The sequence below is a fragment of the Sus scrofa genome, unplaced genomic scaffold (assembly GCF_000003025.6).
Source record: "Sus scrofa isolate TJ Tabasco breed Duroc unplaced genomic scaffold, Sscrofa11.1 Contig1928, whole genome shotgun sequence".
NCBI lineage: Eukaryota > Metazoa > Chordata > Mammalia > Artiodactyla > Suidae > Sus > Sus scrofa.
In genome coordinates this window covers 5,937-18,616 of record NW_018084982.1, presented here as the reverse complement: position 1 = coordinate 18,616, position 12,680 = coordinate 5,937, and the positions used below count along the sequence as shown (strand labels likewise).

The following is a 12,680-nucleotide window of genomic DNA, read 5'->3' as shown; positions in this document are numbered from 1 at the left end:
CCTCGGAACCGGGCCCGAGGCACCTGGGACCGCGGGTCGAGCCCGCAGGCACTTGGAGCCTGGCCGAAGTCGCCCGGGACATCTGGTTGACACCGCGGGGCTTCGGGCATGGGCGCGGGTCACCTGGGAGACCTGGTCGACCCCGCGGGCCCTCGGGCAGGGGCCCGGGTCGCCCGGGACAGCTGGGCGACCGGAGGACCTTGGACCAGGACCCGAGTCGCCCGGGAGGTTTTGTCGACCTTGCGGGCCCTCGGGCCCCGGACCGAGTCGCCCGGGACCGGAGATCGACCCCGCCATCCCTCGAACCGGGCGTGAGAGGCCCGGGACCGCGGGTTGACCCCGGGCGACATCGGGCACGGGCCTGAGATGCCCAGGAAGGCTGGTCGACACCGCGGGCCCTCCGACAAGGACCTGAGCCTCCCGGGACTGCAGGTCGACCACCCGCGCCCTCGGGCACGGGCCCGAGGCCCCAGGGACAGCGGGTCGACTCCTCAGTTCCTCGGACCCGGGTCCGAGTTCCCCGGGACAGCTGGTCAAACCCGCGGGCCCTCAGACACGAGCGCGATTCGCCCGGGAGTGCTGGTCGACCGCGCGGGCCCGGGGGCCTGGGCCCGAGTTAGCCGGGACAGCTGGTCGACCCCGCAGGCCTTCGGCGAAAGGCTGGAATCGCCCGCGACAGCTGGTTGACCCCGCGGGGCCTTGGAGCTGGCCCGGAGGCACCAAAGACTGCTTGTCGACCCCGGGGGCCCTCGGGCACGGGCCCGAGTCGCACGGGAGAGCCGGTCGACCCTGCGGGCCCTCGGACCCAGGCCCAAGTCCCCCGGGACAGCTGGTCGAAACCGCGTGCCCACAGACACGAGCGCCATTCGCCCGGGAGGGATGGAGAACACCGCGGGCCCTCGCTCCTGGGCCCGAGTTACCCGGGACAGCGGGTCGACCCCGCGGGCCTTCGGAGCCAGGCCGGCGTCGCCCAGGACAGCTGGTCGACCCCGCAGGCCCTCAGGCCCGGGCCCGAATCGCCCGTGAAATCTGGTCAACCCCGCTGGCACGCGGACCCGGGCACGATTCGCCCGAGAGAGCTGGCCGATCCCGCGGGCCCTTGGACCCGGGCCCGAGTGCCCTAGACAGCAGGTGGACACCGAGGGCCGTCGGATCCAGTCCTTGGTCACCCGGGACAGCTGGTGGAACCCGTTGGACTTCGGACCTGGCCCAGAGTCGCCCACGACTGTCGACCCTGCGGGCCCTCGGGCATGGTCCGAGTCCCCGGGACAGCTGGAGGACACCGTAGGCCCTCGGGCACGGCCTGAGACACCCAGGAAGGCTGGTCGAAACCGCGGGCCAACCGGCAGGGTCCCGAGGCTCCCAGGACAGCTGGTCGACCACGCGGGCCCTTGGGAACGGGCCCAAGGACCCCGGGACAGCTGGTCGAACCCGCGGGCCCTCGGAGCCAGGCCGGAGTCGCCCGGGACTGCTCTTCAACCCCACGGGCCCTCAGGCCTGGGCCCGAGTCGCCCGTCTAATCGGGTCGACCCCGCTGGCACGCGGACCCGGGCACGATTCGCCCGGGACAGCTGGTCGACCCCGCAGGCTCTCAGGTCCGGGCCCGAGTCGCCCGTGTCATCTGGTTGACCCCGCCGGCACGCGGACCTGGGCACGATTCACCCGGGACGGCTTGTCGACCCTGCGGGCCCTCGGACCCGGCCCGAGCACCCTGGACAGCAGGTCGACATTGAGGGCCCTCGGACCCGGGCCTTGGTCGCTCTGGACAGCTAGTTGAACCCGTGGGGCCTCGGACCTGGCCCGGAGTCTCCAAAGACTGCTTGTCGACCCCGCGGGCCCTTGGGCACGGGTGCGAGTCGCACGGGAGAGCCGGTCGACACCGCGGGCCCTCGGACCCAGGCCCGAATCGCTCCGAACAGCTGGTCATCACGGAGGGCCCTCGGACCCGGGCCCGAGTCACCCGGGAGGCTGGTGAAACTCATGGGCCCTCGGACCCGGCCCGGAGTCACACAGGACCGCTTGTCAACACCGCGGCCCCTCAAACCCGGGCCCGATTGGCCCGGTAAAACTGGTCGACACCGCGGGCCCTCGGACTCAAGCACAGGGGGCCCGGACAGCTGGGACCCCGCAGGCATCGGAGCCGAGCCGGAGTCTGCAGGGACAGTTGGTCGATCCCGAGGGACTTCGGACCCAAGCGCGAGTGTCCCTGGACAGCTGGTTGAACCCGCGGGCCCTTGGGCAAGGGCCCGATTCCCACGGGACAGCCGGTCGACCTCTCAGGGCCTCGGACCCGGGCCCGAGGCCCCGGGACAGCCTGTCGACCTCGCAGGCCCTCGGAACCGGGCCCGAGGCACCTGGGACCGCGGGTCGAGCCCGCAGGCACTTGGAGCCTGGCCGAAGTCGCCCGGGACATCTGGTTGACACCGCGGGGCTTCGGGCATGGGCGCGGGTCACCTGGGAGACCTGGTCGACCCCGCGGGCCCTCGGGCAGGGGCCCGGGTCGCCCGGGACAGCTGGGCGACCGGAGGACCTTGGACCAGGACCCGAGTCGCCCGGGAGGTTTTGTCGACCTTGCGGGCCCTCGGGCCCCGGACCGAGTCGCCCGGGACCGGAGATCGACCCCGCCATCCCTCGAACCGGGCGTGAGAGGCCCGGGACCGCGGGTTGACCCCGGGCGACATCGGGCACGGGCCTGAGATGCCCAGGAAGGCTGGTCGACACCGCGGGCCCTCCGACAAGGACCTGAGCCTCCCGGGACCGCAGGTCGACCACCCGCGCCCTCGGGCACGGGCCCGAGGCCCCAGGGACAGCGGGTCGACTCCTCAGTTCCTCGGACCCGGGTCCGAGTTCCCCGGGACAGCTGGTCAAACCCGCGGGCCCTCAGACACGAGCGCGATTCGCCCGGGAGTGCTGGTCGACCGCGCGGGCCCGGGGGCCTGGGCCCGAGTTAGCCGGGACAGCTGGTCGACCCCGCAGGCCTTCGGAGCCAGGCCGGCGTCGCCCAGGACAGCTGGTCGACCCCGCAGGCCCTCAGGCCCGGGCCCGAATCGCCCGTGAAATCTGGTCAACCCCGCTGGCACGCGGACCCTGGCACGATTCGCCCGAGAGAGCTGGCCGATCCCGCGGGCCCTTGGACCCGGGCCCGAGTGCCCTAGACAGCAGGTGGACACCGAGGGCCGTCGGATCCAGTCCTTGGTCACCCGGGACAGCTGGTGGAACCCGTTGGACTTCGGACCTGGCCCAGAGTCGCCCACGACTGTCGACCCTGCGGGCCCTCGGGCATGGTCCGAGTCCCCGGGACAGCTGGAGGACACCGTAGGCCCTCGGGCACGGGCCTGAGACACCCAGGAAGGCTGGTCGAAACCGCGGGCCAACCGGCAGGGTCCCGAGGCTCCCAGGACAGCTGGTCGACCACGCGGGCCCTTGGGAACGGGCCCAAGGACCCCGGGACAGCTGGTCGAACCCGCGGGCCCTCGGAGCCAGGCCGGAGTCGCCCGGGACTGCTCTTCAACCCCACGGGCCCTCAGGCCTGGGCCCGAGTCGCCCGTCTAATCGGGTCGACCCCGCTGGCACGCGGACCCGGGCACGATTCGCCCGGGACAGCTGGTCGACCCCGCAGGCTCTCAGGTCCGGGCCCGAGTCGCCCGTGTCATCTGGTTGACCCCGCCGGCACGCGGACCTGGGCACGATTCACCCGGGACGGCTTGTCGACCCTGCGGGCCCTCGGACCCGGCCCGAGCACCCTGGACAGCAGGTCGACATTGAGGGCCCTCGGACCCGGGCCTTGGTCGCTCTGGACAGCTAGTTGAACCCGTGGGGCCTCGGACCTGGCCCGGAGTCTCCAAAGACTGCTTGTCGACCCCGCGGGCCCTTGGGCACGGGTGCGAGTCGCACGGGAGAGCCGGTCGACACCGCGGGCCCTCGGACCCAGGCCCGAATCGCTCCGAACAGCTGGTCATCACGGAGGGCCCTCGGACCCGGGCCCGAGTCACCCGGGAGGCTGGTGAAACTCATGGGCCCTCGGACCCGGCCCGGAGTCACACAGGACCGCTTGTCAACACCGCGGCCCCTCAAACCCGGGCCCGATTGGCCCGGTAAAACTGGTCGACACCGCGGGCCCTCGGACTCAAGCACAGGGGGCCCGGACAGCTGGGACCCCGCAGGCATCGGAGCCGAGCCGGAGTCTGCAGGGACAGTTGGTCGATCCCGAGGGACTTCGGACCCAAGCGCGAGTGTCCCTGGACAGCTGGTTGAACCCGCGGGCCCTTGGGCAAGGGCCCGATTCCCACGGGACAGCCGGTCGACCTCTCAGGGCCTCGGACCCGGGCCCGAGGCCCCGGGACAGCCTGTCGACCTCGCAGGCCCTCGGAACCGGGCCCGAGGCACCTGGGACCGCGGGTCGAGCCCGCAGGCACTTGGAGCCTGGCCGAAGTCGCCCGGGACATCTGGTTGACACCGCGGGGCTTCGGGCATGGGCGCGGGTCACCTGGGAGACCTGGTCGACCCCGCGGGCCCTCGGGCAGGGGCCCGGGTCGCCCGGGACAGCTGGGCGACCGGAGGACCTTGGACCAGGACCCGAGTCGCCCGGGAGGTTTTGTCGACCTTGCGGGCCCTCGGGCCCCGGACCGAGTCGCCCGGGACCGGAGATCGACCCCGCCATCCCTCGAACCGGGCGTGAGAGGCCCGGGACCGCGGGTTGACCCCGGGCGACATCGGGCACGGGCCTGAGATGCCCAGGAAGGCTGGTCGACACCGCGGGCCCTCCGACAAGGACCTGAGCCTCCCGGGACGCAGGTCGACCACCCGCGCCCTCGGGCACGGGCCCGAGGCCCCAGGGACAGCGGGTCGACTCCTCAGTTCCTCGGACCCGGGTCCGAGTTCCCCGGGACAGCTGGTCAAACCCGCGGGCCCTCAGACACGAGCGCGATTCGCCCGGGAGTGCTGGTCGACCGCGCGGGCCCGGGGGCCTGGGCCCGAGTTAGCCGGGACAGCTGGTCGACCCCGCAGGCCTTCGGCGAAAGGCTGGAATCGCCCGGACAGCTGGTTGACCCCGCGGGGCCTTGGAGCTGGCCCGGAGGCACCAAAGACTGCTTGTCGACCCCGGGGGCCCTCGGGCACGGGCCCGAGTCGCACGGGAGAGCCGGTCGACCCTGCGGGCCCTCGGACCCAGGCCCAAGTCCCCCGGGACAGCTGGTCGAAACCGCGTGCCCACAGACACGAGCGCCATTCGCCCGGGAGGGATGGAGAACACCGCGGGCCCTCGCTCCTGGGCCCGAGTTACCCGGGACAGCGGGTCGACCCCGCGGGCCTTCGGAGCCAGGCCGGCGTCGCCCAGGACAGCTGGTCGACCCCGCAGGCCCTCAGGCCCGGGCCCGAATCGCCCGTGAAATCTGGTCAACCCCGCTGGCACGCGGACCCGGGCACGATTCGCCCGAGAGAGCTGGCCGATCCCGCGGGCCCTTGGACCCGGGCCCGAGTGCCCTAGACAGCAGGTGGACACCGAGGGCCGTCGGATCCAGTCCTTGGTCACCCGGGACAGCTGGTGGAACCCGTTGGACTTCGGACCTGGCCCAGAGTCGCCCACGACTGTCGACCCTGCGGGCCCTCGGGCATGGTCCGAGTCCCCGGGACAGCTGGAGGACACCGTAGGCCCTCGGGCACGGGCCTGAGACACCCAGGAAGGCTGGTCGAAACCGCGGGCCAACCGGCAGGGTCCCGAGGCTCCCAGGACAGCTGGTCGACCACGCGGGCCCTTGGGAACGGGCCCAAGGACCCCGGGACAGCTGGTCGAACCCGCGGGCCCTCGGAGCCAGGCCGGAGTCGCCCGGGACTGCTCTTCAACCCCACGGGCCCTCAGGCCTGGGCCCGAGTCGCCCGTCTAATCGGGTCGACCCCGCTGGCACGCGGACCCGGGCACGATTCGCCCGGGACAGCTGGTCGACCCCGCAGGCTCTCAGGTCCGGGCCCGAGTCGCCCGTGTCATCTGGTTGACCCCGCCGGCACGCGGACCTGGGCACGATTCACCCGGGACGGCTTGTCGACCCTGCGGGCCCTCGGACCCGGCCCGAGCACCCTGGACAGCAGGTCGACATTGAGGGCCCTCGGGCCCGGGCCTTGGTTGCCCTGGACAGCTAGTTGAACCCGTGGGGCCTCGGACCTGGCCCGGAGTCTCCAAAGACTGCTTGTCGACCCCGCGGGCCCTTGGGCACGGGTGCGAGTCGCACGGGAGAGCCGGTCGACACCGCGGGCCCTCGGACCCAGGCCCGAATCGCTCCGAACAGCTGGTCATCACGGAGGGCCCTCGGACCCGGGCCCGAGTCACCCGGGAGGCTGGTGAAACTCATGGGCCCTCGGACCCGGCCCGGAGTCACACAGGACCGCTTGTCAACACCGCGGCCCCTCAAACCCGGGCCCGATTGGCCCGGTAAAACTGGTCGACACCGCGGGCCCTCGGACTCAAGCACAGGGGCCCGGACAGCTGGGACCCCGCAGGCATCGGAGCCGAGCCGGAGTCTGCAGGGACAGTTGGTCGATCCCGAGGGACTTCGGACCCAAGCGCGAGTGTCCCTGGACAGCTGGTTGAACCCGCGGGCCCTTGGGCAAGGGCCCGATTCCCACGGGACAGCCGGTCGACCTCTCAGGGCCTCGGACCCGGGCCCGAGGCCCCGGGACAGCCTGTCGACCTCGCAGGCCCTCGGAACCGGGCCCGAGTCACCTGGGACCGCGGGTCGAGCCCGCAGGCACTTGGAGCCTGGCCGAAGTCGCCCGGGACATCTGGTTGACACCGCGGGGCTTCGGGCATGGGCGCAGGTCACCTGGGAGACCTGGTCGACCCCGCGGGCCCTCGGTCAGGGGCCCGGGTCGCCCGGGACAGCTGGGCGACCGGAGGACCTTGGACCAGGACCCGAGTCGCCCGGGAGGTTTTGTCGACCTTGCGGGCCCTCGGGCCCCGGACCGAGTCGCCCGGGACCGGAGATCGACCCCGCCATCCCTCGTACCGGGCGTGAGAGGCCCGGGACCGCAGGTTGACCCCAGGCGACATCGTGCACGGGCCTGAGATGCCCAGGAAGGCTGGTCGACACCGCGGGCCCTCCGACAAGGACCTGAGCCTCCCGGGACCGCAGGTCGACCACCCGCGCCCTCGGGCACGGGCCCGAGGCCCCAGGGACAGCGGGTCGACTCCTCAGTTCCTCGGACCCGGGTCCGAGTTCCCCGGGACAGCTGGTCAAACCCGCGGGCCCTCAGACACGAGCGCGATTCGCCCGGGAGTGCTGGTCGACCGCGCGGGCCCGGGGGCCTGGGCCCGAGTTAGCCGGGACAGCTGGTCAACCCCGCAGGCCTTCGGCGAAAGGCTGGAATCGCCCGGGACAGCTGGTTGACCCCGCGGGGCCTTGGAGCTGGCCCGGAGGCACCAAAGACTGCTTGTCGACCCCGGGGGCCCTCGGGCACGGGCCCGAGTCGCACGGGACAGCCGGTCGACCTCTCAGGGCCTCGGACCCGGGCCCGAGGCCCCGGGACAGCCTGTCGACCTCGCAGGCCCTCGGAACCGGGCCCGAGGCACCTGGGACCGCGGGTCGAGCCCGCAGGCACTTGGAGCCTGGCCGAAGTCGCCCGGGACATCTGGTTGACACCGCGGGGCTTCGGGCATGGGCGCGGGTCACCTGGGAGACCTGGTCGACCCCGCGGGCCCTCGGGCAGGGGCCCGGGTCGCCCGGGACAGCTGGGCGACCGGAGGACCTTGGACCAGGACCCGAGTCGCCCGGGAGGTTTTGTCGACCTTGCGGGCCCTCGGGCCCCGGACCGAGTCGCCCGGGACCGGAGATCGACCCCGCCATCCCTCGAACCGGGCGTGAGAGGCCCGGGACCGCGGGTTGACCCCGGGCGACATCGGGCACGGGCCTGAGATGCCCAGGAAGGCTGGTCGACACCGCGGGCCCTCCGACAAGGACCTGAGCCTCCCGGGACTGCAGGTCGACCACCCGCGCCCTCGGGCACGGGCCCGAGGCCCCAGGGACAGCGGGTCGACTCCTCAGTTCCTCGGACCCGGGTCCGAGTTCCCCGGGACAGCTGGTCAAACCCGCGGGCCCTCAGACACGAGCGCGATTCGCCCGGGAGTGCTGGTCGACCGCGCGGGCCCGGGGGCCTGGGCCCGAGTTAGCCGGGACAGCTGGTCGACCCCGCAGGCCTTCGGCGAAAGGCTGGAATCGCCCGCGACAGCTGGTTGACCCCGCGGGGCCTTGGAGCTGGCCCGGAGGCACCAAAGACTGCTTGTCGACCCCGGGGCCCTCGGGCACGGGCCCGAGTCGCACGGGAGAGCCGGTCGACCCTGCGGGCCCTCGGACCCAGGCCCAAGTCCCCCGGGACAGCTGGTCGAAACCGCGTGCCCACAGACACGAGCGCCATTCGCCCGGGAGGGATGGAGAACACCGCGGGCCCTCGCTCCTGGGCCCGAGTTACCCGGGACAGCGGGTCGACCCCGCGGGCCTTCGGAGCCAGGCCGGCGTCGCCCAGGACAGCTGGTCGACCCCGCAGGCCCTCAGGCCCGGGCCCGAATCACCCGTGAAATCTGGTCAACCCCGCTGGCACGCGGACCCGGGCACGATTCGCCCGAGAGAGCTGGCCGATCCCGCGGGCCCTTGGACCCGGGCCCGAGTGCCCTAGACAGCAGGTGGACACCGAGGGCCGTCGGATCCAGTCCTTGGTCACCCGGGACAGCTGGTGGAACCCGTTGGACTTCGGACCTGGCCCAGAGTCGCCCACGACTGTCGACCCTGCGGGCCCTCGGGCATGGTCCGAGTCACCCGGGACAGCTGGAGGACACCGTAGGCCCTCGGGCACGGGCCTGAGACACCCAGGAAGGCTGGTCGAAACCGCGGGCCAACCGGCAGGGTCCCGAGGCTCCCAGGACAGCTGGTCGACCACGCGGGCCCTTGGGAACGGGCCCAAGGACCCCGGGACAGCTGGTCGAACCCGCGGGCCCTCGGAGCCAGGCCGGAGTCGCCCGGGACTGCTCTTCAACCCCACGGGCCCTCAGGCCTGGGCCCGAGTCGCCCGTCTAATCGGGTCGACCCCGCTGGCACGCGGACCCGGGCACGATTCGCCCGGGACAGCTGGTCGACCCCGCAGGCTCTCAGGTCCGGGCCCGAGTCGCCCGTGTCATCTGGTTGACCCCGCCGGCACGCGGACCTGGGCACGATTCACCCGGGACGGCTTGTCGACCCTGCGGGCCCTCGGACCCGGCCCGAGCACCCTGGACAGCAGGTCGACATTGAGGGCCCTCGGACCCGGGCCTTGGTCGCCCTGGACAGCTAGTTGAACCCGTGGGGCCTCGGACCTGGCCCGGAGTCTCCAAAGACTGCTTGTCGACCCCGCGGGCCCTTGGGCACGGGTGCGAGTCGCACGGGAGAGCCGGTCGACACCGCGGGCCCTCGGACCCAGGCCCGAATCGCTCCGAACAGCTGGTCATCACGGAGGGCCCTCGGACCCGGGCCCGAGTCACCCGGGAGGCTGGTGAAACTCATGGGCCCTCGGACCCGGCCCGGAGTCACACAGGACCGCTTGTCAACACCGCGGCCCCTCAAACCCGGGCCCGATTGGCCCGGTAAAACTGGTCGACACCGCGGGCCCTCGGACTCAAGCACAGGGGGCCCGGACAGCTGGGACCCCGCAGGCATCGGAGCCGAGCCGGAGTCTGCAGGGACAGTTGGTCGATCCCGAGGGACTTCGGACCCAAGCGCGAGTGTCCCTGGACAGCTGGTTGAACCCGCGGGCCCTTGGGCAAGGGCCCGATTCCCACGGGACAGCCGGTCGACCTCTCAGGGCCTCGGACCCGGGCCCGAGGCCCCGGGACAGCCTGTCGACCTCGCAGGCCCTCGGAACCGGGCCCGAGTCACCTGGGACCGCGGGTCGAGCCCGCAGGCACTTGGAGCCTGGCCGAAGTCGCCCGGGACATCTGGTTGACACCGCGGGGCTTCGGGCATGGGCGCAGGTCACCTGGGAGACCTGGTCGACCCCGCGGGCCCTCGGTCAGGGGCCCGGGTCGCCCGGGACAGCTGGGCGACCGGAGGACCTTGGACCAGGACCCGAGTCGCCCGGGAGGTTTTGTCGACCTTGCGGGCCCTCGGGCCCCGGACCGAGTCGCCCGGGACCGGAGATCGACCCCGCCATCCCTCGTACCGGGCGTGAGAGGCCCGGGACCGCAGGTTGACCCCAGGCGACATCGTGCACGGGCCTGAGATGCCCAGGAAGGCTGGTCGACACCGCGGGCCCTCCGACAAGGACCTGAGCCTCCCGGGACCGCAGGTCGACCACCCGCGCCCTCGGGCACGGGCCCGAGGCCCCAGGGACAGCGGGTCGACTCCTCAGTTCCTCGGACCCGGGTCCGAGTTCCCCGGGACAGCTGGTCAAACCCGCGGGCCCTCAGACACGAGCGCGATTCGCCCGGGAGTGCTGGTCGACCGCGCGGGCCCGGGGGCCTGGGCCCGAGTTAGCCGGGACAGCTGGTCAACCCCGCAGGCCTTCGGCGAAAGGCTGGAATCGCCCGGGACAGCTGGTTGACCCCGCGGGGCCTTGGAGCTGGCCCGGAGGCACCAAAGACTGCTTGTCGACCCCGGGGGCCCTCGGGCACGGGCCCGAGTCGCACGGGACAGCCGGTCGACCTCTCAGGGCCTCGGACCCGGGCCCGAGGCCCCGGGACAGCCTGTCGACCTCGCAGGCCCTCGGAACCGGGCCCGAGGCACCTGGGACCGCGGGTCGAGCCCGCAGGCACTTGGAGCCTGGCCGAAGTCGCCCGGGACATCTGGTTGACACCGCGGGGCTTCGGGCATGGGCGCGGGTCACCTGGGAGACCTGGTCGACCCCGCGGGCCCTCGGGCAGGGGCCCGGGTCGCCCGGGACAGCTGGGCGACCGGAGGACCTTGGACCAGGACCCGAGTCGCCCGGGAGGTTTTGTCGACCTTGCGGGCCCTCGGGCCCCGGACCGAGTCGCCCGGGACCGGAGATCGACCCCGCCATCCCTCGAACCGGGCGTGAGAGGCCCGGGACCGCGGGTTGACCCCGGGCGACATCGGGCACGGGCCTGAGATGCCCAGGAAGGCTGGTCGACACCGCGGGCCCTCCGACAAGGACCTGAGCCTCCCGGGACCGCAGGTCGACCACCCGCGCCCTCGGGCACGGGCCCGAGGCCCCAGGGACAGCGGGTCGACTCCTCAGTTCCTCGGACCCGGGTCCGAGTTCCCCAGGACAGCTGGTCAAACCCGCGGGCCCTCAGACACGAGCGCGATTCGCCCGGGAGTGCTGGTCGACCGCGCGGGCCCGGGGGCCTGGGCCCGAGTTAGCCGGGACAGCTGGTCGACCCCGCAGGCCTTCGGCGAAAGGCTGGAATCGCCCGCGACAGCTGGTTGACCCCGCGGGGCCTTGGAGCTGGCCCGGAGGCACCAAAGACTGCTTGTCGACCCCGGGGGCCCTCGGGCACGGGCCCGAGTCGCACGGGAGAGCCGGTCGACCCTGCGGGCCCTCGGACCCAGGCCCAAGTCCCCCGGGACAGCTGGTCGAAACCGCGTGCCCACAGACACGAGCGCCATTCGCCCGGGAGGGATGGAGAACACCGCGGGCCCTCGCTCCTGGGCCCGAGTTACCCGGGACAGCGGGTCGACCCCGCGGGCCTTCGGAGCCAGGCCGGCGTCGCCCAGGACAGCTGCTCGACCCCGCAGGCCCTCAGGCCCGGGCCCGAATCGCTGTGAAATCTGGTCAACCCCGCTGGCACGCGGACCCGGGCACGAGTCGCCCGAGAGAGCTGGCCGATCCCGCGGGCCCTTGGACCCGGGCCCGAGTGCCCTAGACAGCAGGTGGACACCGAGGGCCGTCGGATCCAGTCCTTGGTCACCCGGGACAGCTGGTGGAACCCGTTGGACTTCGGACCTGGCCCAGAGTCGCCCACGACTGTCGACCCTGCAGGCCCTCGGGCATGGTCCGAGTCACCCGGGACAGCTGGAGGACACCGTAGGCCCTCGGGCACGGGCCTGAGACACCCAGGAAGGCTGGTCGAAACCGCGGGCCAACCGGCAGGGTCCCGAGGCTCCCAGGACAGCTGGTCGACCACGCGGGCCCTTGGGAACGGGCCCAAGGACCCCGGGACAGCTGGTCGAACCCGCGGGCCAGGCCGGAGTCGCCCGGGACTGCTCTTCAACCCCACGGGCCCTCAGGCCTGGGCCCGAGTCGCCCGTCTAATCGGGTCGACCCCGCTGGCACGCGGACCCGGGCACGATTCGCCCGGGACAGCTGGTCGACCCCGCAGGCTCTCAGGTCCGGGCCCGAGTCGCCCGTGTCATCTGGTTGACCCCGCCGGCACGCGGACCTGGGCACGATTCACCCGGGACGGCTTGTCGACCCTGCGGGCCCTCGGACCCGGCCCGAGCACCCTGGACAGCAGGTCGACATTGAGGGCCCTCGGACCCGGGCCTTGGTCGCCCTGGACAGCTAGTTGAACCCGTGGGGCCTCGGACCTGGCCCGGAGTCTCCAAAGACTGCTTGTCGACCCCGCGGGCCCTTGGGCACGGGTGCGAGTCGCACGGGAGAGCCGGTCGACACCGCGGGCCCTCGGACCCAGGCCCGAATCGCTCCGAACAGCTGGTCATCACGGAGGGCCCTCGGACCCGGGCCCGAGTCACCCGGGAGGCTGG

At 73.0% G+C, this 12,680-nt stretch overlaps 1 protein-coding gene across 1 annotated transcript; it reads right to left on the bottom strand.

Annotated features, from left to right (window-relative positions):
* Positions 1-2,038: 2,038 nt before the first annotated feature.
* LOC110258374 (collagen alpha-1(I) chain-like) lies at positions 2,039-7,042 on the bottom strand. Its single transcript, XM_021081666.1, has 12 exons — positions 6,892-7,042; positions 6,702-6,792; positions 6,151-6,513; positions 5,904-6,009; positions 5,213-5,665; positions 4,387-4,486; positions 3,821-4,184; positions 3,574-3,679; positions 2,920-3,335; positions 2,571-2,692; positions 2,355-2,431; positions 2,039-2,152 (listed from the first exon to the last, which is right to left on the bottom strand). The coding sequence occupies exons 1-12, from the start codon at positions 7,040-7,042 to the stop codon at positions 2,039-2,041; spliced, it is 2,463 nt and encodes an 820-aa protein (XP_020937325.1).
* Between the last annotated feature and the right edge of the window lie 5,638 nt (positions 7,043-12,680).